The sequence below is a fragment of the Xyrauchen texanus genome, chromosome 11 (assembly GCF_025860055.1).
Source record: "Xyrauchen texanus isolate HMW12.3.18 chromosome 11, RBS_HiC_50CHRs, whole genome shotgun sequence".
NCBI lineage: Eukaryota > Metazoa > Chordata > Actinopteri > Cypriniformes > Catostomidae > Xyrauchen > Xyrauchen texanus.
In genome coordinates, this window is record NC_068286.1 from 22,141,089 (window position 1) to 22,167,684 (window position 26,596).

Below are 26,596 nucleotides of genomic sequence, written 5' to 3' on the forward strand. Positions count from 1 at the left end.
ATAAAAGAAATAAAGACAGCATAATCAGGCTTTTTACAAAGACAAGTCTGTGGGGTTTTAAATGATAAAATAGTAAATATAGCTGTTGTCAAACATCAGTGGAACATGGTCCATAGGTAATGTTGTACCTACACATGTGGTTACACTGCAGACACCTTTGTGAACGAGAGTAACTGATTTCATATGTCCACTATGATTAACTTGGGACAAGTTGCTTAAAGTAATTGCACAATGGCAAGTTAATTCCTAGAAAAAGGTCTAGAATAATTTGTTTTCAAATGCTGCTTGGTTTGATATGGTTTTTGTTATTATATAATGTAATGCAATAAAAATGCAGCAAATACATGAACGTGCAGAATAACATTATAAACCAAGTTTGCTGAGAGTCAAAATCATCACTGTCACTCTTTCGGTGTTTCTGCACTAAAATAGTTTTTTTTTCCCCCTTAAAATAAATGAATTAAATAAAACATATATGTACCCATAGTTTGTTAACTGTGTTATCAGTGCTTATTACCCATAAACTATGATTACTACTAATGGGGCAGTGGTGGCTCAGCGGTTGAGGCTCAGGGTTACTGACAAGAAGGTCAGGGTTCAAGCCCCAGCACCACCAAGATGCCACTGTTGGTCCCTTGAGCAAGGCACTTAACTCCAGGTTGCTCCGGGGGGATTGTCCCTGTAATAAGTGCACTGTAAGTCACTTTGGATAAAAGTGTCTGATAAATGTAAATGATTACATTTTATTCTATAATTAGATGATCAAGCAAGTCTATTCTGTACATACAGTACAAATTGGTGCTTTTATTCATGCCTTAAACTAACATATACTGTATTTATTTATAAATTCACAGTTAAATCCATATAAAATTAAATGTTTGCCATAACTTCATTTACAGATACATCATTGTAGAAGAGAAATTAAAAGTAATGAACATTTGACAATCATTTACACACATGATTATTAGTCACTGGGATCCCTGTAAAATACTTTACATTTTAGCATCACATATTTATGGACAGAACAAATATATGAAACACAATACAAACAAACAAAATGTATATACCACATGGTCAATTCTATAAAATATACAGACATCTGCTACACTAGTTTTATGCACAAATGATGCAAGGAAAGTTTAAAAGGGTGTGAGAAAACGTCTCTACCTCTCTCCCATTCGACTGACACCTGAGAGGACAAAACACTACTTTACAGTAATAGTATGGCCTTCTCCTCACGTTCAGTTTGCAATTCACAATAAAGTGATAATTAAATTTGGAGCCCATGTTGGGTTTGAAACTAAAATGTGAACTTGTAATAAATACATGATTAGGATATTGTAATATATTCTGTTTGTTTGCCTTATTTTCTTTGTCTTTGTTTTGACTTATTTTGATGTTTTCTTTTGTGTGTTTAAATTTCTTTTTTTTTTTAAGTGACTTTCATTTACCAAATGCTGCTTAAAGAATATATTAGATAATAATATACTAAATAATTCTAAATAGTTAACAGACTGTCGTGAAATCAAAAACTGCAATTGGCAGGTCGCTCAGTAGACCTGAAAAAAGGTCTTTTGAGTATCAGATATCCTCATGGCACATGGGTTTTGATACAAGATCCCAGCTCTGACACTTATGGCTTGAACTAATGTTAAATGTCAGATTGACTGAGGCTCCTTCCTTTATGTTGATGGGAATAAACCTTTCATAAAAGTGCCAAATATAAACTGGATGAGGGAAACATAAATGCCAATGAATAATCGTAATACATAAAGCTCATATTAAGACCCTCCTATTTTTTCCCTCACCTCCCATCTCTCCTCCCCGTCCTATTTCCAAGAACGCTCATCTCTTTCATCTAAATATTATGCAGGGAACAAATCCAGACCTTCTGCATTTAACACTGGCAGATAGAGACCTGCTCTGTCTGCTTATTTGTCCATCGATCTGTCTGTCATCAATGTCTTTATCACACTATGCATGTCTGAGGTGCATGTCTGCGTCGGTGGAGAGCGAGGTGGTCAGAGCGGGAGAAGCTGCGATCGCAGTCACTGCATTTAAACGGTTTGACGCCGGTGTGTTTGCGGTAATGGCGTGTCAGCTCGTCAGAGCGAGCAAACTTCCATGTGCAGTTATCCCATGTACACTTGTATGGCTTTTCACCTGAAAAACGAGAGAAACGTAGAAAATCTTCTTTATATTATCAAGATGTGAGTTGTTTGTGAAACAGGAAAAGACAACAGAACATTTTTGAACAAGACATTATTCAAAGTCTCTGACTATGGTTTGGTTACAACTTGCCACTGTACACTAACCCACCTGTGTGCGTGCGTCTGTGGGCTTTAAGATGGGAGCTCTTGGTGTAAACCTTGTTGCAGCCATCAAACTCACACCTGTGGATGCGTCTTCGCTTTGAATCAGGAGACTCTGAGGTTCTGTGCCTACGTAGACTCTCAATACTGAACGGCAACAAGGAGCTGCAAGGACAAAATATGATTTATAACGTTATTAAATGGTGCTGGACATTACTTAAAGGTGGTTTTGCTTAGTATGCCTATGGGGATATCAGCTAAAGCGGGCCATCAGCTAAAGTGGGCAATTTAAGGTTATAGCATTCCTGCTCTTTCATAATTCCCCCCTACAAAAATTAAAATGATGTGATCTGTTGCCACAGCGGTGCTTGATCTGTTAAAAGAGAAATTATTGGTTTAAGGCTGCTAAGGTGGGCAGGCAAGACTTCAAATGGAGAATGGTAAGGGGTGCGACAAATTAAATTAATTATAAGAAAAATGCAATTTCATGTGGTGGCCCTTTTACCTGAAGGAGGTAGATAAAATGGGCCACCAACTTTCAGTTAAAATGGGCTACTTTCCAAATATACTTTTAATGTATATTGTTACAGCTCATATTAATATTTTATATTACTCATCAACAAAATCATACATGTATACAACACCATATTCCATTTATTTCCATACTCTTTATTTTTCCAGACATAATGCCAAGAAAAAAGAAAAGAGCTGAAGGGAGCCGAATAATATATAAAATTATTATTTTCATAATATTTATTATTATTATAATTATGATGTATATACTTATATTAATAATAATATGTAATATAATAATATAATAATGAAAATAAAATATGAAAATAATTATTTGAACCAGTGTTCTCTCAGTTTCAGCTGTGCACAATCCCTCATACATGCACAAGCAGGTTTTCATGAAATGTTGGCACCTAGTAGCCTGATGTTCTAATGTTTTAGTAGAGTAACTTTTAAAATTTTTATTTGATTGTTATGTTCTAAAGATTGTAACAAATATCCAATTTATATTTATTATATTTATATATTTTTAAGAGAACAAACTCTTAATTTTGTGACGCTACACATTTATTGCTACACAGTTTAAGAACAGAGGGGTTACCAGGATATCATGTTTGGGGGGGCATTTGGCTTGTTTGGGGGGGCAACATAAACAATTGAAAAAATCGGCACAAAATTAAGCTATACTACACACATTCTGTTTTAGTGCATATCTTTTTCTAAGCCAGGAACCCAGAGATAGGCACAGGGCCCCTATTAGACTATAGGGCTTAAACTGGATTTTTGTTGTGTCAGACCTCACTCATCTGCTAGCGATGGAAAGATATGCACAAAACAATCCACTTTTAAATTGTAATTTATCATCAGATGCAGAGGCGTTTCCAGCATTGAAGGACATCCGGGGCTTAGCCCAGACAATTTTATTTTCACACTAGCAACCACTTCTCTGTAGTCCAAAGCTGGTGAGAGGGTATTCTTTGAGTTTTGCTCTGGCTGGGCCTGTTTCTACAGTTCCTAAATCTTCCACTCTAGTACTATCCTCAACATCCTCTCTCCTCCCTGAATCATCTGTGATGCAAAAGAACAGATACAGCACATAACTTATTGCAAATCAGCTTCAAACAACTAATTCATCAAGTGCTACATATTTCAAATTGTGGACCAATACCATTGAAGAAAATGTATTGGGAAGAGCAGATCAGTGGGATTGCCCTAATATCTATCATGATTCTTGAATTTTCATGTACATTACAATAAAGTCATCACAAAAGAGTTATATTATAGTGAGTAAAGTGAGGTAAAAAAAATATTGAATATAAATAATTTATATTTTTTGACATAAATAGTCAAAATGATGTATAAGATCCTAAGTTAAAGCAATACACGAATGACTTTAGTCTAAGTTCATTGACACACTATGGCATCGAACTGTATATAATTCTCATCATCTCTATGAGAATAATTCATCTGTCAAAATCCTTTCATTAGGATCATTGAGATAAACAATGTTTCACTTTTAACTTTCTCTAAAGTAAAGTGACTTATTAATTGTTACCAGTTTTCATGCCTGATTCTGGCACAGCTGCTGCTGCTGCTCCTCAGTCTGTTGCTCATCTTTGCTACACTCTACAAAACCATTTAATCAAATCAAAGTGTATATTTCCTACAAACTAATATCACAAAACAAGTCACACATACATTTTATGTTAATGCTTATTGGTTATCCTTAGCGAAAACAACACCTGATAAACAAGAAAAGTACACTCCGAACGTGGCTCGAACCGCGGTCTCCGGCGTGAGAGGCGACTGCGTTAACTCAGAGCTACCAAGTTGCGTCAATCAAAACAAGGAGGTTAGAGGCTACAACTCTTGAGATTTAGCCTACTGTGGGTGAAAGCCAGCTAAATGATGATCTTAAGACTTTAAGGACAAAAACAAATGTGAATTCTTACCCACTGACGTCTTTCGGAAAAATCCCCAAAGCCTCATTTGCTTAATTTTTGCTGTCTTTCCTGCTAATTGCCGTTAACTCGCCACTAAGTAATGTTAGTTGATGACAATGACTGTGCAAGCTCCTCCCCTACCTGCTGCATATTCAACAGAGAGGAATAAACGGAGTCGCCCATAGGCTACCGACAGCAAAGGAACTTATTCTATAGGCTAGATTATGCCTATGTCTATTTTTACAGGCTGTATGCAGTATGTGCAAAGCCAAAGCACAATGAAATAAGGCAACTTATGATTTCGGGGGTTTACATAGGCTTTTGTCCAGTTTCATATTTGTCAGTCAACTATTCAAAATACATTCGGGGTTACACTCAAAACATTCGGGGCTGAAGCCCCGGCAAAATCGGCTGCCGCCGCCTCTGATCAGATGGACAGATTTTTCTCAAATTCTCAGGGGAGGCAGAGCTTATCCTAGGGGAGGCACTGCCTCCCCCAGCCTCCCCTAGACACGCCCCTGTTTAAGAAACACACACACACACACACACACACACACACACACACACACACACACACACACACACACAGTACTACTATAACTTTGTCATGTAATTTTGTTTTAAAATAAAATAAAATATTAATTGATTCATTGGCATGTTTGATATTTTCTGGCCCATTTAGCCTGATAAAGTGTCCCATTTTACATGATAATGGTGTGGTTGACTTTTTAGGTGACTTTTGACAGAAACATTTCTGTAGAATAAAAACATAATTTTTGTATAACATAATGTATATTAAATTATAAAGGAAACCTGAAATAACAAAAATAAACATTTGATTTTATGACCACTTAATTTGATAGGTTTTTAGATGATTAACCAAAAATATTGCCCATTTTAGCTGACTTTGCCCTATAAGGGTACAACGGGGCTAAAGGCACACTTTAAGGAAAATGTGCTTTTTTTTCTGGTCACAAAGTGTATAAAGATTTAAGAACTACATTTATTTGCATTGAATTGATGGAGCAACATAATTTGTGTGAAAAGAAATAACAACAGAGGGTTGTTTTGGATAAATGTCATAAAAAAATTAAAATAAAATAAACACCTGGGTCAAAAGGCTCCCTCACTTGGGGTAAAAGCCCCCCAGATGGTTGTATTGATACTGGGGCAATAGTTATAGGGCACAATTTGTAAACTTTTGTAAATACTTTTAAGACAGCAAGATTGTTTGAGTAACAAATTAAAATAATGCTTATTCAAAATAACTGCTTCATAAAAGGTTGCATCATTTCCTGTTTATTTCAATCACATATTTTGACATTTCATTACATCTCAAGTATTCTATAAACAAATTAATCTTAACTGTGATTGGATAAGTCAATGTGAGTCCACTTTGAACATATTTCATAACAAATCTATTCACCCCACTCAAGAAAAACAATGAGTTTAATAGGGGCCTTTAGCCCCTGCAACAGGGGAGCTTTTTATATATATTTATTTATTTTTTTGGACAAATAAGGTTGTCTGGAATTTTAAATCTTTTAAAAAAAACTAGTTTAAAACACGTTTCAAGTACGTTTTTAGAAATATAATATTTGTGTCCAAGGTGGTTTCATAAATGTAAAACAAATAGCATTTTCTTCACAAATTCATTTTATGACTAATAAAAGTCAAGTGGGGCAATCATCAAGTAAAATATATTAAAACACTTTCCTTGCACACTGAATACACATGAGTGTACACAACTTATATTATATATATATATATATATATATATATATATATATATATATATATATATACACATAACTAATAATCGTTATTACATTTATTTTCCCTCAAATATCATGAATTTTTGAGTTACGAATATACATTTGTTTTCCTATGGGTTACGTCCTATGTGTTGCGTCAAAACGGCATTTGAACTGAACAAAATGTGCCTTTTCATAATAATGTCAAAATATCTAAATAGCAACAGCAATAACAAAAACTTATACACAGTCATAAGGGTCCAAAGGGGTCATCTCTCTCTGTTTTAAGTTTAGTCTGTTTTAAGTTAGGGTCTCTTCTGAGAGCCTTGCGTACCTTTTAACTTGAACTTGAGAAAAGGCCAATGTCAAGTTAGCAGACAGAATTTGCATGCCCCGCCCCGGACATAAGGGTATAAAGGGAGCGGGCGAGCGAATGCCAGACAGATTTGTTCTTCGGAGCCAAACGGTTGTGTGATCATTGAGCTGTGTGACACACGACTGCTTCACCCACCTCTGCAAGAGAGCTTGCTGTTGGATCTGATGGCGCATTCCAGCGGCTTTCTCCTCTCTGCACGCCGTGCAGACTCTGCCCCTGGGCACTTCGACAGCGCTTCTCTTATAAAAGAGTTGTTTTCTCTGAAAGAGTTTATTTTCCTCTAAAAGAGTTTGATTCTGGTAAAAGAGCAACATACACAAGCGAGCGTTGAACGTCCTTTTCAGGACGCTTCTTTTTAAAGATGCCCTTCTGCCGCTGTGTAGTTCCTGTGTGGGGTTCAAGCACGCTCTACGAGAAGTGTGGCATCCTCGTGGGCACTGGCCCACGGCACCTCCTTAGCAGACATCTGCAGAGTGGCGGGCTGGGCAATACCCTGTTTTGACAGGTCCGAGCCGGTAGAACTCGGTAATATGGAAGAACCAAGCTGATCCAGTGTGCCTTCTTTACCAGGTGAGCCAGCAAGCTCTTGCTACCTGGATGCTCTTTCTCCCTAGCCCTCTGGCCACAGATTCAGCGGAGGAATTTGCCGCCAGACACCACGAGTCGAGTGCTCTGTCCATCACTGGCAGGACCCGCGTCTGCCTGGGGCAGTCCTAGCTGCCCCCCGGTTACCGTGTCTGTAGCAACTCCTCCCTTGTCAGGCAGGATCTACCACCGCATGTCCACGGGTGGCTTGACAACCCTGTGTGTATTAACCACATGTTACCTCCCCCCAGTTTGGGCAGGTCGTTTTCTCCGCAGAGCCATGAAACAGCACCCCTGGAGCAGATAGGGTCAAGGGCCTTGCTCAATGGCCCAACAGTGGTATCTTGGCGGTGATGGGGCTTGAACCCCTGACCTTTTGGTCAGTAACCCAGAGCCTTAACTGCTGAGCCACCACTGGCCTTAAGATGAGAATTATTAATATATTTGGAAAATTAATACATTTAGTGTGTATATTTTGTAGTGTGTTGGTTCTCTTTGATTTTTGTGATTTTGTTGATGGTAAAGATTTTACAATTAAGATCTAGGTAAAACATGGGCCTAAATTAGTTCAAAAGTATTTGAGCATGTTGTTTTTGTTGAGTAAAGAGCTTTTATTAAATCTGCAACAATATTTTTACACACGCACACACACACACACACACACACACACACACACACACACACACACAAGGTTTTAAACAGTAGGCTACTCAAATAAGTATATAAACACATAGTTTATGTCCACATACAAACATTCCTACATTCCTTTGATAACCTGAAGTTCAGCCACTTTAACAAATAGGAATTTTTACAGGGAATGTTTTCTGGGTGGCAGAGTCACTTCCTATTACTTTTGGGACTTGGGACAGCAGGGTGTGAATTTTGTGTGTGTATTTTCATGTGCAGTAGAGAGGGTCATGGGGTTGGGTTAGGGGGGTGGCCACCTGTAGCTTTTGGCATGCTTCCTTGCTTTTGGGGGCCCAAAGAGGAAAAGAAAGAACGAAAACATCCTAGATGTTCTCTCCTCCCTTAAATGATATCTTCATTTTCAAAAATGCTGTCACTATTTTCCACATTCCATTGTGTGCTTACGTGAAGCTTGGAATTTTAGTCCGAGGTCAGAGGAACTCCAGCTAAAACGTTTTATAGAAAGAATCTGTGTTAGACTGTTGTCAACAAGAAAGAGAAAAGAGAAGCACGGAGGGAAACTGCAGCTGCCATCAGACTAAACTCAGCACAGTCATTTATGTTCCGTCTTTTGTTCGTATGTTTCCCACTGGAGAAGACCAGAGGGGCTTTCCAGTGGTGCTGACGTGCAGGACAACATCACTGTCTGTAGATCGGTTTATAGAGAGAGTATTGAATAAATGTAAAAATAAGGTCCATTCACTTTAGTGTATCCTGAGTCAGGGAATATATACACTTGCATCGACCCCTCCGCTGTGTACACGACCCCGCCACTGTGTACACAACACATTCAACCTGAAGAACACACTCCCTCTGAGACATGCACGCTTACATTTACACCACTCCATTCTGCATCTCGCTATAAAACACACTGCCACCTTCATCCTGTCCAGACACATTTACGCAGCACTGCCAGTGGTTTGCATATATCCTTACTGAACACAGTAATTTTCACAAGAGCCCAGGGGCTCGACCTCACTGCTGGACATACTGATTATAGAGGGATCCCTGTCACCTACCTGCTCTCTCAAAGGATATTTTTTAAATAAAATGTATACATAGGGAAGAGCTACACACTAACTCACACATACTTAGATGTGCTATAACTAAATACACACATACACCCATATTGCAGCTAAGAAACACAATTAAAGGAATAGTTCACCCAAAAATGAAAATACTTTCATCATTTACTCACCCTCATGCCATCCCAGATGCATATGTCTTTCTTTCATCTGCTGAACTCAAATGAAGATTTTTAGAAGAATTTCTCAGCTCTGTAGGTCCATACAATGCTAGTGAATGGGTGCCAACATTTTAAAGCTCCAAATATCCCTTAAATCAGCATAAAAGTAATCCATAAGACTTCAGAAGTGATATGATAGGTGTGGGTGAGAAACAGAAGTATGTGAATCACCAAAAGCACAAGAAGAAGAATGTGAAAGTGATCTATTTCTCACCCACACCTATCATATCACTTCTGAAGATATGAATTAAAATACTTGAGTCTTATGGACTACCTTTATGCCAACTTATGTGATTTTTGGAGCTTAAAAAATTTGGCACCCATTCACTTGCATTGTATGGACCTACAGAGCTGAAATATTCATCTGAAAATCTTCATTTGTGTTCTGCAGAAGAAAGTCACACACATCTGGGATGACATGTGGTTGAGAAAATTATGAGAGAATATTGTAATACTGTAATAATATTTAAAGTATCTACTGTATATTTTTTGTCATCCCGGATTTCACATAATTTTGCGCTGACTGGATCTCATCATTTCATTACTGTGTTAAATTTACCTCTGAGGATTACTACTACACAACATAATGATAGAAATGTAGGTTATCAAATGTAAAGGCTTATTGATATTACAGATAAATTGTCATACTCTTGCACAGCACGGGCGATGGTCAGCGCAGTTGAGCCTGTTTCATTGACACTCTCCAAGGTCACGTTGGGCAGGTCATCATCCTCGCTTTCACTCAAAGATCGCCGTGGTGACAGCCCATCTGCGATTCGTTGTATGACTGTATAAAAACACAAGGTTAGTAGAGTTGAAATGTAAGTGTAAAAAAATCCACAATGTCCAAAGTTAGCTTACAAGCAGGATGCTACAGACCAAACCTAATTCAAATTCAGATGTCCATAATTTTGTATAAATATCCATATTTACCATGAAAGTTCCTCTATACAATATAAATCTATTATGTTTGGAATGTTGGTAAATTGGTTTGGTTGTTCGGTTGACTGCAGTTTGATTGTATTGCCTAAAATGGTGACATCTTTGATTGGTCTTTTAAAAAACCAATGCTTTGGTTGAAAGTAGAACATTTAAAATATATTACATAATACTGAACACTCCATTCTTTGTGGTCAGCTTATTATTTACATTTTTTTTTTTTTTTTTTGTGTGTGTGTTGCATTTGCCAATGCAAAGGTCTCTGTTTAATATGTGTCATCCCATGTTCTGCCTTGTTGCCATGGAGACCTCTTGAGAGACTGCAGAGCATAAGGGCACAGACCCTCAAGATAGGGGGCTGGTCTCTGTGTGTGAATCTTGAATGTTTTTAATGAACTGAAATTGGATCATCAAAGTGTAAACTGCACAGCTCTAATTATGTGTCGACCTGCTTGTTTGCGCACGCACACATACACTTGTGCTTGTGATCAGTACACACATACTACGCAGTCTGCGTAGGGCACCATCATACCCTAGGAGGGCACTAGAAAGTCCACCAGCTGCCCTTACTTGCACATTATACTTTATTCAAGGACCTGCAATAGACTTACATGACATTGAACATCTCTAACCTCTGTGTCTATGCCTCCCCTCAGAGGAAAACAGGATGAAAAAAGAATTAAGGGAATGGTTTTCGAGTCACAGAGCCCATTAAGAGCAGCTCTCTTGCCCAGAGGCAGACAGGCTTTCCTAAGCAGGAAAAGTGTGTGTGTGTGTGTGTGTGTGTGTGTGTGTGTGTGAGCGTGTATTTATCACTTTGTGGGGACCAAATGTCCCCATAAGGATAGTAAAACCAGAAATGTTTGACCTTGTGGGGACATTTTGTCGGTCTCCATGAGGAAAACAGCTTATAAATCATACTAAATTATGTTTTTTGAAAATGTAAAAATGCAGAATGTTTTCTGTGAGGGTTAGGTTTAGGGGTAGGGTTAGGTTTAGGGGATAGAATATAAAGTTTGTACAGTATAAAAACCATTATGTCTATGGAAAGTCCCCATAAAACATGGAAACACAACTGTGTGTGTGTGTGTGTGTGTGTGTGTGTGTGTGTGTGTGTGTGTGTGTGTGTGTGTGTGTGTGTGTGTGTGTGTGTGTGTGTGTGAAAGAGATAGAGAGAGAGCAGTGAGTAATGGAAGGGATTGATGAATCACCTTATAACTAATCAAAGTGTGATTAAATTTAAAACACAAATATGAGCCTGCATAAAAGCTGTTTCTTTGTCAATTCTTCTATCAAGTTCTCTCATTTCATGTATCTTTAAGCCTCTTCCACAGCTTCCATTGTGTTTCCATCATTTACTCTGTCACTAATGGGTCCAGGTGCCCTTGTTTAGCTGAGCTGCATTTTTGCCATAGCATCTACTTCCTGCGGGGATGTAGGCTGCTGCCTGTTTTGAGAAATATAAAGAGCTAAGCACAATGGAGCAGCACTCATAAGAGCTGAGCCTGTCTAACACACAACCGGGCTCTGGGCTCTGTCACTGACCCTGCCAGGAATATAAAAACTCAAAGACATGCTTTTAAACAGCCCTGTCCACCTACAGAGAGGCAAGGAGAGAGCTGGTGAAAGGAAAAGGGCAAACGTCTTTGTAAAAAGAGGAATTTTGCCACAGAGCTGGAAGGAGTCCTCTCTCTCTCGCTCTCTCTCACTCTCTCACTCTGTGATACTGTAAATTGCAACAATCAATCAATACATAATTATTATAGTTTAGTCTTGTTTTTATTTATTTTAAAAACTTTTTTAATTATTTATTTATATTATAGTTTTTTTCTATATTATTGTTTTCATTTTATATTTTCAATTGTGTCCTTTCAATTTACTTTAGTTGTTGTAAGTTTTCACTCAATTTACTCAACTTTTCCCCCCACTGTATTCTAGTTTTGATTTAATTTTAGTTTTTCAGTTTATTTATTTTTTATTTTATTTATTTTAGGGCTGCCAAATTAAATGAGTCAACTGATATCATTCAAATATGTTTAACTGTATTCACTTTCTCACACACACTCTGTTTAGTGTTATAGTTAACTAGAGGCATTTACAGTTTTAAAAGGGGCTGGTTGAATTGAATTGAATAATATACTGCTTATCTAAAACTAAAATAAATACATTTCATTTCTATTTTATTCAGTTAGAGTCATGCAAATGATTTTTAATTTAGGTTAAGTTTTCCCAATTATTTTAATTTCTATTTTTATTTCAGTTACCGAAAATCTTTTCATATAGTTTTTGTTTTATTTTTCGTTAACAAAAATAACATTGAACTCTGAAACCTGGCCTCATAGAATTCAGTTACTATATCTACATTTTTGCTATCTTTTTAAGGCTCATTGTATGCATCATGGCAGTTTCCTGGTGAAACAAACACTGTAGGCACTAGAACAACAATGACTTTCATTCCCTTTTACACATATCATAAGTAAAATGGCAGATTATCAGTTCATGAATACTTACTTTTTGTACTGTTCCACAAACAATGCTATGACCTCTAAACACTTTTACTATTGTGACTGATAAAGCTTTGCACTTGCGTATGCACTTGCGTATGCAATGCAAAGGACAGGGGTACGAGTCCCACTGAGCATGCAAATTTATATATGAGCCGAAAGTGTTGTAAACGCCAAGGAACGACTGGCTGCATTAGCAATTTATCTTTTTATCTCACATTTGCTTTTATGACACTATCGGTATGGTTTGGTTAGGTCTAGTTTTAAAGTTTAGGTTAGGGAGGTACATTTTCTTTATTTAAATCTTGATAGATCATAAACCTTAAATATCTCTTCTCTTTGGGAGACTAACTCTCCCTGTAAGTGCCACACAGTAGCCATTACACCTAGAAACTGCTATAATATGTCTCATGTGCCACATAATATAATTTTGCAAAATGTTGTCCCAGTCAGATAATTGAAGCAAATACAGGTCTTTGGCTCACCTTTCCTGTGCATCCTGTTCTCCTCCAGATGTGGCATCATAAGTCTGCTGTTGCCCAGCGATCCCACCCCAGTGTAAACCAGAGGCATGGGCTGTACCACAACTGGTACTCTACGAGGGTGGAGGTGGATGGGGCTGGAGCAAGGAAGCATCAGTTGGGGTATGTGCAAAAACGATTGCCCCCTGAGACTCCTGGATTGGAGAGATGCCATCACTGGGCCAGAGTTGGATGGAGACATTTTCAAACGTGGAACTGGGGTTATGACAGAAGCAGAGGAAGATGAAGGCAAAGATAATGTTGATGATGGTAAAGATGACAAAGACTTGCAGGAGGGAGGGGACCGTGGACAAAATTGTATTGATGATGAGGATGATGAAGGAGATGAGGACAAAGATGACGATGCTGAACGCGATGGGGAAGTTCTGGCTCTGTTGGTGGACAGGTCCACGGGCTCTGTTTGCGTCTGGAAGGGGTCGGATAGGAATCGTATGTTGTCTGACTGTGTCCGAAATCTTCGGTTCAACACTAGCACACCCATCTCTGTATAGTCATGGATCACAGGAGACTGAGAAAAAAGACACACAGGATGAAACCAATTGACTATGTCAGTTATGTTTTCAGGGAGAGAACTTCAGATTTGAACTTTCCCTGCAAATATTTTCAATGGCCAAAAAGCCAAAAATATGATAAATAGATATTTTTAGCAACATTTTTATGTCAGAACAAAAACTTACATTCTTCATTAAAAATTATTTACAAAAAAGACTATAATGTAAATCCATGTCAGCTATAAATGCATGCAAACACTTGTGTTGGTAACAGTTGCACATGTGCCGATTTGTTAATGATTTTTTGTAAACAAAATCTCATGTTTTTAATTTGTTGAAATTATTGTTTCCAAGACTTTCACAAGTCATTCTTGCATTTTCAACAAATCTATAGCTTTCTTAACATCCAGGCCTCTTTTTGTGCATGAGCTTGAAAACGACATACCCAAAGTAAAACTCTTCCAGTTCTTGAACCATTTGGTCTACAAACACAAACTTGGGCTCGTTTGAAAGTAGACACTTAGACATTTGTTATTCAAGAGTAAAATGTATCATTTTAGTATAAAATAAATAGTTAGAGCTATTAAAATATTTTGAATATTATTTATAAAATACAGTTTTATTTTTAAATATGCAAGACTTTGTGCAGTGCCCCCAAAAAACACCTGCTACAAAGCCACACGTCTGATGAAGGTTTGACACAAGCTTGAAGTCAATATGTTCAAAACTCTTTCTTTCATAATGATTTATATAAGTGTACTTCCAAAAAAGTTAACTTGGAGGTGCCAATACACCACTTGTAGTAACTACGTAAGCCAAATGTTGACATTGTTTCAAAACACACAATTTGTTTATATTTTAATGTAAAAAAATACTACACAAACCAAAATATACATGAAGATATAATTTTTTGTATTATTTGGGAATATATTATGATGCATTCCATATATAGTTTTGCATGTATGCACACAAACAAACACAGTCCATGGTTTTCCAATCCGTACCTTCGCGAATCAGCATCAGGGATATAAACAACCCTTATATCCGGCTTTATCCAGAGACAAACATCGCACATCTTTACTTCACTCCTGTCGACTGTCCTGTTTGGCTATTCTGAGGTTGAGGGAGGGCTCATTTTGTTCATAAGACCCTCCCAAAAATCATGCTTGGGTGTTTTGCTACTGAAACACTACACCGAGTGCAAGATTTAGCAGAGAATGGACAAGAATGATAACATGCGTTGAATATGTAAAACCTGACCAAAGACAGATTGATCAATATTTCTACATATTTGTACATTTTCGGACTAAAATCGCTAATGGGTTTTATTTATTGGACTTGCAATGAAAGGTATACCAAAATTTGGAGGATTGTTTTCATCTGTGTTTGGCTGTAAGACAATAAAGGTAAGAACTTCTGGTTTCATTTTCCGTGTTTTAAATTCACTCTTGACACGTTTAATAAAATAGTATTGTTGCAACTTTGCGATCATTAAAATTGCTTCAAAATATCAAATCTTGAGACCCAGATCTTTCAAATGATATACAGGATGTCAATATTAGTTTACATTTTAACAGTTTAAACATGCATTAAACATAAATTAAATGTAAATAAATACGCAAGTGGGTTATATTTGACCCATCCGTCCTTAAGAGGTTAAGAACTTTTCCACCATCGGGTTGAACGGTTCTGTTTGCAGAACTGCAATCACAACCAATCTGCGCTCATTGACTCGGTTCCGACTGGAGCCGTTATTTAATGTACTCCATTCGGCCCGATGTTAGAAAAGTGCTAAAAGTTAGCCAACTAGATTATATATAGTGCTAGATGTTCTGGTCCAGGGCAAGTGGCAATTCCCTCAACAGGCCCTAAACTCTCTAACACCGGCCCCAGGCCAGTGGGCCATCCTTACTGCTGAACCCTGAATGTAGCTTTATTAATTTGGCAGACACTCTATTCAAAGTGACTCACAGTGCATTCTGGTATACATTTTATCAACATGTGTGTTCCCTAGGAATCTAATTGAATGCACATGACCATGTCATTGTTAAGGCCCCTGCACACTTCCTACAATATCGAAGAACTAATGGGAGTGACATCATGTAGAACCAAATCTGTGTTTTTGAGTTTGTTTCAGTAGTTCGTAGTAGCTTGCGGGGCCAAATTTTAGGAAAACGTTTTACCGGCTGCTAAACACATTCTTAATAGGTAGTAGCTGTGACCTGGAGCTTCAGCTAATTTGAGACCGGTGTTCTGTCAGTATAGACAGAGACTATTTAGCAGAGATGGGCCACTTCTATTAAAATGAATGGGAGAAATCAGAACGCCCAACCAAGAAGCTCTAGCACCCAATGGCCAACGGATGTAGAAAGGAAGTCCCTCCTTACAGCAAAAAAAACAAACAATCACCTTTTAGATGCAGACATGGCCTGTCAATCATCTCAAGAAAGTGCTTGCGCAATAGCTATACAAGTCGGGAACATTTTAGTTTTTTTGAGGTAAAGAATAACAATTTAGGATACCAGAGTTGAAAACTGTTCTTGGATTGTAATCTTGATCAACCGTTTTTGAGATTTCAGTGTTCCATTTAACTAGATAGGAGCTGCACTGTCCCGGGAGCATTCCAAAGATGGCTGCTAGTGGACTGACTTGCTAGAAAGACCTTGGTTAAAATGTGTCAACATGAACACAACGGTGTGCAGAGCTATTAGCAAGCTAGTGCAAAATTACTTAGAGTACATCTGTAAGAAAATTTGCATAGAGATATTTTACAATAACATGTCATGTGATTTCTTTGTTTTGTTTGATTAATCTGCAAAAGTAATCAAATCTACTCAAATACTCTTAAGTACCCATTCACTCTTTGTTTTATATATTGCTTCACCAATATGCCTTCTGCAGCGAAAGACATTCACGCATCTGCTGTATGGTTTGCCTATCATCATTCTTTTGTCTGTATTCTGCCCATAAACACTCTTTTATAAATCCTTTTTTGCAGTATTATCAATTTCTTTTACTGATCTCGTGTTAATGGAGGAGTCAGGAGACAGCGAAGCAGGTTGAGGTCAGTTTTATTTTCTTGATCCTCTTTCGCAGAATCGACGGTAACCGTCGATAACTCAAAATCACACAAATATAAGCACGTCAGCTTTCAGGTTGCTCTCTCTCTCCCTCTCTCTCGCACTTGGCATCCCTTTTATGTCTCAATCTGCGTCATTATAACAAGATACAGGTATTAGGGTTAATAAGACAAGCCTTACCGCTCCCTCTCACATGACCACGTCCCCACGCCATATCCTCATATTTAAATATTCCTCTAAACATCTCCCACAACAGTGTGGCCGGTGTCTAAATGGTTGCAAACAGTATGTCGTCGCTCAGCTGTTTCAATAGTATTTTTACCAATGGACAAGGAACGAAGAAGAACTTCTCCATAAGTGTGCAGGGGCCTTAAGTGCCATGCTTTACCTTGACCTAAAGGAACACTGTGGCAGGGCAGAGGGTGGGACCGGGTCGGGATTATACACACCCGGTCCCTTATCAGGTTAATTAAGCCTCCGAGAGGGATAAAGGCCGATTGCGGGTGGTGGTTTGGGAGAGAGAGATCGTTTACTGACATGTGTGTGTGTTTGTCTTTTGCTTCAGTTTTATATGAAACTATTATTTATATTATCAAGCCGGTTCTCGCCTCCTCCTTTCCATTGAACTGATTACACTGGTGCCGAAGCCTGGGAAGGAGGAGGGATGCCCGTTGCGGAGTAATCGACACTGCCGTCCACCCAGGGGAGCACTGCTGCCATCCACCAGGGGAGGGAGTAGACCGACCGCCTGGACTCGGTGAACATCCGCAGTCCGCGAGGCGACTGCCTGTAGCAATGGAGACGCTGCCAGGGGCGGAGAAGAGCCCTGCCATCCCCTAGAAATGCAGAGGGGTCGACAGAAGACCGCCGTCCGCGAGGGGAGGAGGGAAGTGACTCCCCGACTGCCTGTAGCAGTAGGGCCGCTGCCAGGGTCGGAGGAGTGTCCCCAGGAGTCACCGGGAACACGGAGGGGCGTTCTTTCCACCAGGGGTCGTGGGTCTTACTCCGGTCCGCCCGGGGAGGAGTGGCTGTTGTCCGCCTGAGAGGGTGGAGGAGTGATCGAGGACCATGCGATGGTGTATCAGAGAACCTGATCTCTCTCCTCTCTCTCTCTCTCTCACTGCCGCTCTGCATTGGCCTTTTCCCTCTTGTTTAAATTTTACAGTGTTTTTTGGGGGGTACTACACTGTCACAGGAAGTACCCCCCCATTTTTATTATTTCTGTTTCCCTCCCCTTGTCCCCTCCCTCATCCAGGTAGACAGGGATGACCTGCTGGCAGACGGGGCAAAAGGCACCCTCCCCAGGGAAAGGGGGGTGTACGTCATGCCTGGGACTCCCCTGCCTGAGAGAACGAGGGAGGAATGTAGCAGGGTGGAGGGCGGGGCCGGGTCGTGATTATAAACACCCGGTCCCTTATCAGGCTAATTAAGCTTCCGAGAGGGATAAAGGCCGATTGTGGGTGGTGCTGCGGGAGAGAGAGATCTTTTACGGACATGTCCGTCATGTGTGTGTGTTTGTCTTTTGTTCAATATTATTTATTTTGCCAAGCCAGTTCTCGTCTCCTCCTTTGCATTGAACTATGTTACAAACACTATGCACAAAAACTATTGTATGTATAACCTTTACATTAAAGGTACCTTTGAGCTTTATATTTGAGGAAAACACATCAAAAAAGTGCTTGAGAAGAGAAAAATCAGGCTGATTTTACTGACTCAGCTGCTTTTTGGAATTAACATCTGTAAATCGACAAAACATCCCATGTCTGAAGCACTCACTCAGGCTCAATAAAACCATGGACAAAAAGTGGTCCACTGGCAGCATTATTTCTAGCCAAAAATTTTCCCTCTGTTTTTTACTGTGGTTGACTTGGAGGCAGTTCAGGCAAAATGGAACATGTTTCGAAACTTCATCTCTACCCTGTTTCTCTCTCTCTCCAAACTCCTGATTTACCTTTCCCACCTCCTTGTCCCTCTCCTCCCACACAGCCCTTATCCAACCCCTCGAACAGGGGGCTACCAGTCATTATGGCTAATTTTCTGAATCCAAATAACTTCTGGTGAAGACCGTTTTAATAGGGAGTGAGCAATACGTTTCCAAAAAAGGGGGCTTGGCGTTGAGCCCACTCAAACAAGAAGCACATTTCTGCATCTGCGCTGCCTGTTGATTTAACGCACTTCAAAGCTGGGCTGTGTGGCCTACGCACATCCTGCACTCGACCTCTCCTGTCAAAAACATGGCAGCGACTGTTAAAACAGCTAGAGCAGGGTGAAGCAAAATGTTGGATAGTGTGTGCAGGATAGTCTGTGCATGAAAACCAAGAGCAAGAGAATTAGGGGTTGGGATAGGTACATGTATACTGTATATTTATATGGCTAGGTTTGTAAATCTGACAAATATCCTGAAGACTCCAAGCATGGGACATCTTAATCGACAAAAGCAGTATGCCAAAAGCAAAGTGAAGCATATTCACATACTCTGTCAACTCTGCGTCATGCACCTTTAAAACTAATTTTTTTAGGGTGCACTAATGTTTGTCTTGGCTCACTTGGAGCAGCCCAAAGTGAGATGACACATGAGTTCTTAAGAAACTGAGTTATTTTAATATGTTTAAAAATAGTTGGTATAAATGTTGTTATTTTGATAAACAATTAAGGGGATATGTGTTCAAATCCATAACAAATTTAAAACTTCACTTTAAGCCAAGCACAATTAAACATGACAGGCATTGATGCACAGTAATGCACCATGCATTTACATTATATTGTGTTTAGTTGCATGAGAATCAAGATAGACAAGTTTTGAATGTCATGAGGGTGGGTAGATTACAGAATATGGCAGAAAAGGTGCAACTTGCACTAGCACTTGTACTGACCCAATATAGATGTGAATTTTTGAACAGCATTGCAGACAAACACCTATTTATTTACAATAACTAAACACCATAATTATTAAAGACATAAATATTTATTTTGAAGTTGCATTCAAAATCCACATGGTTGCAGTTGGAATGTACCAAGACACCTCTGTCAACACATACCATAATTTGCTTACAAGTGAGGTGCAGCAAAGAGAAACAGGGCTTATCACGTGCCAAACTCTTGAGTTTTAAAAGATCCTAGTGACTACAACAGTGTGGTAAACTTTGACCTCTTACCCGCCTCTGTGACTCTGCAGGTTCAATTTTGACGGGCAGGGTGGGCATTCCATCCAGCATCAGCATCCTATAGCACTTCTGTGAAAGATAACATAAAAACAGCATTAGACTTCAATAACATCAAGTGTTGATTTACAGTGTGTTCTGCAGACAGCAGCATTAAGGAACAAAGGAATCCAATGTGTTGGATTGTAGCTGTGATGACACCACAGGCAAACAGCTCTCAATCATGGATTCGTGTCATTGATCATGTAGGGAGTTGTGCTTAGTGACAGACCAATACACAGACTGTGTGAGGTTTACAATAAACATATGTGAGAGAGCAGACCAGAGGGTTTATTAATGCACTAATATATCATTATGAGTGTTTTATGAGTGTTTTACCATCAGAGGTATTTTAAAATCATGTTTTTTTTATTTTTACATTTATCAGTTTATTTTGAAATGTATCTATAAGATAAATATCTAATTCTGTTTACATCCCTAAGAGTGAACACACAAGGCAGATTAAAAGACCACTGACTCTATTGGCTGCTCAATTTTATGATAATCAATAATAATGTAACTTAATACTGTAATATATTTTTGATTGTTCAGAATTGTAGTCTCTGTTATAGAGTTACGTTGTAAATTAAAATACAGAAATGGCAAGATGTCAGCAGCTGAGTAAGGGTCTCAATACCAATGGGAACTTACAGTACCAATGTTTATAAATTCAGTTCAGATATTATTAAAAATGACAACAGATAGTTTAAGTGAGCAAAAATGTATCATTAGGATTTATCACAGATTTTAGAGTGTTGTATTGTGTTTGTGATTTTCTGTGTGCGTGCGTGTGCATGAGTTTGTGTGGGTGTTTATTCGAGAATTGAAACCTTGCAATAGTAAATTAAATAGTGAAATGTTGATGTGATAAATATCATAAGAATAAATAGCCTCCAAATTCCAGAAGGCAGGAAATGAGAGTGAAAAATTTACATTTGCTGAAATGACTAGCATTCAACTGGACACAATGTTATATTTAGCACTACATTGTACTCTACGAATATAACTGAAAAAAGGGGATAACCAGAGCCATTCTAGGGTCAGTGGACATTCGGGGATAGCCCAGACCTCTGGATACAGGGCCATCCTTTGATGAAATATCGAAATATAGGCTTTACATTAAATGTTACTTCAGTGAGATGTCCTTTATGTATAAAATCTTTAAATATTACTGAAAATACAACTAAAAGTTCCAACTAACTAATGTCTCAACTTCAGATATACTGTAAGATCAGAATTTGTATTTATTTTTTCTCCCCCTTTATCTCCCCAATTTGAAAAGCCCAAGTCCTCGTGGTGGAGTAGTGACTCACCTCAATCCGGGTGGTGGAGGACAAATCTCAGTTGCCTCCACATCCCGCCCATTTCATCACGTGGCTTGTTGAGCACATACCACAGAGACAAAGCTCATGTGGAGACATGCTGCATCCACGCACAACTCCAGAACCACATTATTGCTACCACAAGGAGGTTACCCCATGTGACTCTACCCTCCTTAGCAACCGGGCCAATTTGGTTGCTTAGGTGACCTTGCTAGAGTCACTTAGCATACCCTGGATTCAAACTCCCGTTTTCCACTCAACAAAAAGATGTCTATTTTCTCCTTGGTCGTTATCGCACACTTTTCAGCTGTCACAGAAAGGCTAACAGACATACATGTGAACATGTGAATTCACATTTCAATTATATTACACATAAATTATATTTTATTTAGAAATATTTGTATCCCAAGTATGTACTAATGTAAATTATTGAAAGTCAGTAACAGTAATCTGATTACAAGAATTTAAAATGTAACGCATAACAAAGTAATTAGATTACAGTAACTAATTACTTTGTAATCCAATTACATCCAACACTGATTTGTGACTTCATAAAAGAGTTTTGCAAAAACTGCAAATGTCCTGTCTCGGGTCATAGATTTTGCAAATTCCTTGAGCACATTTGTACCTATATATTGCTCTTTGTATCTCACCAAGATAAAAATGCTGACCAGACACAGCCACAATAGCGGGTCACGACTCATGAGTGCCCTTCTTGCAAGTGCACATTTGGAAAGGAGCTGCCAACATAATAGCTTGTGTACTTTGCCGCTATATTGATTATGGTGTGGTGGTTATTTGGTGTTATCGATACTGTGGAAAGAAAGGTATAATTTATGTATAATAATAAAATATTAATATATAATATGTTTTTGTACAACAACTGACATCACTATAAGAAAACATTCAGGCTCACGCCCCAGAAGCCCAGCCCTAGTGATGCCCATGTATCTTGCAATTGTTATCTCAAGGATCTATTTCTACTTGATATGTAGAATATCATACATGTCGGTTTGATTCATTCAGATTAAATAACATGTATATTTCCACTCGTCCCTCCTTTTCATAAGGGTCTTACATTGGAAGTGATGGAACCATTTTCTGGATAGTTTAAAAACAGAAATGTGTACAATTATAATTGTATAAAACATTTAAATTGAATTTTCTGTTTAAACTTGTGTATTACTTGAGCTGTAAATTTGTTTATATTTTAGATAATTTTGGTCATTTTAGGGTTTACAGTGTTACGTGTCATGACCATGAAGTTCAGATAAAAGGTTAGTAAGATTTAATCACACTAAAATCCTGTTTACTAGCATATTGTTTACATCTTGTGGCTATAGTTTTTAAACAGTAAGGATTTTAACATTTATGGTTTGACTCTTCACTTCCATTATAAGGGCCTTTTTTTTCTGTTGGATTTAGAATGACCAACATATACCTTTAATATAAATGTTACCACATAAACCACTTTTAGGTTACCAAACAAAACATTTGTTTTTACAGTGTAATGCATACTAATCTTCAACTTCATTAATGCTTTTATGAAATATATCTGGTCATGTCGCCATTGCACTATCCTTTACTGGAAGCTAATCACATTTGAGCAAATTATTAAAAAAATATTAATCTAATCTTACAGGCCATCATTCCAACATTGTGAATTTTCACTAAAACATTATTTTAAGAATGAAACACAGTAATCGATGTGCTTGCATACTCGCAAAAAGAGCATTCGTAAGTGTTGCAAAGGTCTGAATTTGGCCCTGGTCATTGGATGCCACAGGTTTCCTGCTCTAATAGCTCAGCAGCACTATTAAGTGCAGGAGGAGAATTATATCTGGAAATCACCTGATTTCTTCCTTTTACTGCAGCACTTGCAGATTCATTAGAGGCTGCAAACTGTTGATTGTTTTAACTTCTGTTGAACTGGTTAGTTTACCTGTGTGTGTGTGTGTGTGTGTGTGTGTGTGTGTGTGTGTGTGTGTGTGTGTGTGTGTGTGTGTGTGTCTGTAATCCCTGGTAGACAGGAAGTGAGAGGAAATGGAAATGGGTGGGGTCCCAATGAGCTGTGCCCACTTAAAAGAAAGATGTGTTACACAGATGTGTGTATATAACACCTCATACTATATAACACCTCCTACAACATCTATGAGGCTTAGAGGTCTATGAGTTTTGATATAGCCATTAGAATGGTTTGGTGGCTTGGCCTTTGTGGTATCTGACATTTTCCTTTCACTTGGTCTAAATTATGTGGTAAATTGACAAATTTGTATTTGAAGAATTTTTTCCCAAAATATTCTTTGGCATCTTCTTTGACATAGTGGCCATAGTGTCAGAAATCCTAGGAAAGTTCATCCTCACTCATAATGAGACACAGCATGCCACTAAAGATGGATATCCAGATGTCCAAAAAATTGCTTTGTTGCAAAACTAGGAACTGCAAACCTACAAAACATTTTACAGGCATGATCCTCAAAAAGTTAGGCAGCACCCATATGCTGCATTCTACCTTGTTTGCCCAAGATTTAAGGCTGAATCGTATATCAACAAGATCACATGGGAAATAGTTTCTAAATGTTCATTTCAGTACCATGAAATCAACGCCATTCTGCTGAAATACTGACAAGCACCATCCCCATCTGACATTTTTGCATCATTGTGTTTTCTTTCCATCTGGTGCTACCCTCCAAGACATAGGTCCCATGGAAACCAGAAAGAATTCACGAAAACAATAATGAGTGTAAATCAGAGTTTGCAATTTCCCTTTAAAATAAACGTTTTACTTTACTGACGGTTAGGTTTTGGGTTGAGGTTTGGTTTGGGTTAATAAAACATGCATTCCTGTTGACAGTATTTCATCATTTACAACTACAACTCACTTTTGCTGCCACACTGTGGTCATTTCACCACAAACTGGAGCTCACATGTGCCCATATGCTCAAAAACACTTCCAGATTCAACAACAGGGGGCAGTGGTTCAAATTTCGGTAAGCACAGACCAATTCCAACAGCAGAACCTTGACATACTTTACGAATTCGTAGTGAGATCAGTCTCCGTATGTATCCTTCACTGAGAAGGCAATCCCAGAATCCATTGTAACAAGCTCAGTATAGAAAAAAAAAAAATCCATGATGGGGGATGAAGCTAAATAAATTTTGACTATAAAAATATAAAGAAATGTCCTCTCACTTTCAACTGCTTTTAATTTCAGCAAACTTAACGTATAAATCTTTGTATGAACATAAAACGATTCAACAACTAAGACATGTGACTAACAGAAATGGAATAATGTGTCCCTGAACAAAGGGGGGGTCAAAATCAAAATTAACTGTCAGTATCTGGTGTGGCCACCAACTGCATTAAGTACTGCAGTGCATCTCCTCCTCATGGACTGCATGAGATTTGCCAGTTGCTGTGAGATGTTACCCCACTCTTCCACCACTTGCAAGTTCCCGGACATTTCTGGGGGGAATGGCTCTAGTCCTCACCCTCCGATCCGACAGGTCCTAGACATGCTCAATGGGATTGAGATCCAGGCCCTTCGCTGGCCATGGCAGAACACTGATGTGGCAGGGCGGAGGGCGGGGCCGGGTCGTGATTCTACACACCTAGTCCCTTATCAGGCTAATCAAGCCTCCGAGAGTGATAAAGGCCGACTGCGGAGGATTGTGCGGGAGAGAGATATCGTTTACGGACATGTCCGTCATGTGTGTGTTTTTGTCTTTTGTTTAAGTTTAATCATTCAAATATTATTTATATTGACAAGCCTCTCCTTCCCATTAAATTACGTTACACTGGTGCCGAAGTCCGGGAAGGAGGTCCACCCCAACGGAGCAGCTGCGGCCATCTGCCGGGGGACGAGGAGCCTGGCTGACCACGAGGGGAGAAGGGGCTCCTAACCGACCGCCTGGAGCAGTCAGAGTCACCTACCAGCCGCTGAAACGCGGTGGGGTCTGAGACTGCCGACCGCCTGGAGCGGGAGAACCGCTGCCAGGGGCAGGGGAGACCCCTTCTGTTCCCCAAGAACACAGCGGGGCGTTCCGTCTGCCAGGGGCTGGAGGACTGCCTCCGATCCGCCCGGAGAGGCACGGCTGTCGTCTGTTACAGGGTGCAAGAGTGGCCAAGGATAAAGCTACTGCGTATCGGAGAACTGGCGAGTCTCTCTCTCTCATTGCTGCTCCACGTTGGCCTTTTCCCTCTCGTTTAAATTTTACAGTGTTTTTTTGGGGGGTACTACACTGTTACAGGAAGTACCCCCCCATTTTTATTATTTCTGTTTCCCTCCCCTTGTCCCCTCCCTCATTCAGGTGGACGGGGATGACCTGCCAGCAGACGGGGCTTCGGGCACGCCCTCCCCCAGGGAAAGGGGGGGGGTGTACATCATGCCGGGGGCTTCCCTGCCTGAGAGAACGAGGGAGGAATGTGGCAGGGCAGAGGGGGCGGGGCCGGGTCGTGATTCTACACACCCGGTCCCTTATCAGGCTAATCAAGCCTCCGAGAGGGATAAAGGCCGACTGCGGAGGATTGTGCAGGAGAGAGAGTTCGTTTACGGACATGTCTGTCGTGTGTGTTTGTGTCTTTTGTTTCAGTTTATAATTAAAATATTATTTATGTCGACAAGCCGATTCTCGTTTCCTCCTTTCCATTGAACTACGTTACAACTGACATTCCTTACTTGCAGGAAATACAAAATACAGAACGAGCAGTATGGCTGGTGGCATTGTTATGCTAGAGGGTCATGTCAGGATGAGCCTGCAGGAAGGGTACCACATGAGGGAGGACGATGTCTTCCCTTTAACACACAGTGTTGAGATTGCGTGCAATGACAACAAGCTCAGTCCAATGATGCTGTGTCACACAGCCCCAGACCATGACAGACCCTTCACCTCCAAATTGATCCATCTCCAGAGTACAGGCCTCAGTGTAACAATCATTCCTTAGACGATAAACATGTATCCGTGAAACAAAACCATAAATTGTCAGTGAAGAGCACTTTTTTCCAGTACAGTCTGGTTCAGCAAAGGTGGGTTTGTGCCCATAGGCAACGTTGTTGCTGATGATGTCTGGTAAGGACCTGCATTACAACAGGCCTGCAAGC

General features: G+C 39.4%; 1 protein-coding gene across 1 annotated transcript in view; it reads right to left on the minus strand.

The window, feature by feature from the left end:
• Window positions 1-737: 737 nt before the first annotated feature.
• The window catches only part of klf12a (Kruppel-like factor 12a), a 33,603-nt gene continuing 7,744 nt past the window's right edge, over window positions 738-26,596 (minus strand). The window contains exons 2-6 of the mRNA XM_052138005.1: window positions 20,128-20,205; window positions 13,345-13,909; window positions 10,065-10,203; window positions 2,320-2,477; window positions 738-2,163 (exon numbers count right to left, since the gene is read on the minus strand). Coding sequence (XP_051993965.1) covers window positions 1,970-2,163; window positions 2,320-2,477; window positions 10,065-10,203; window positions 13,345-13,909; window positions 20,128-20,193 — 1,122 coding nt within the window. The 5' untranslated portion in view covers window positions 20,194-20,205 and the 3' untranslated portion in view covers window positions 738-1,969. The remainder of the gene's footprint in view (window positions 2,164-2,319; window positions 2,478-10,064; window positions 10,204-13,344; window positions 13,910-20,127; window positions 20,206-26,596) is intronic.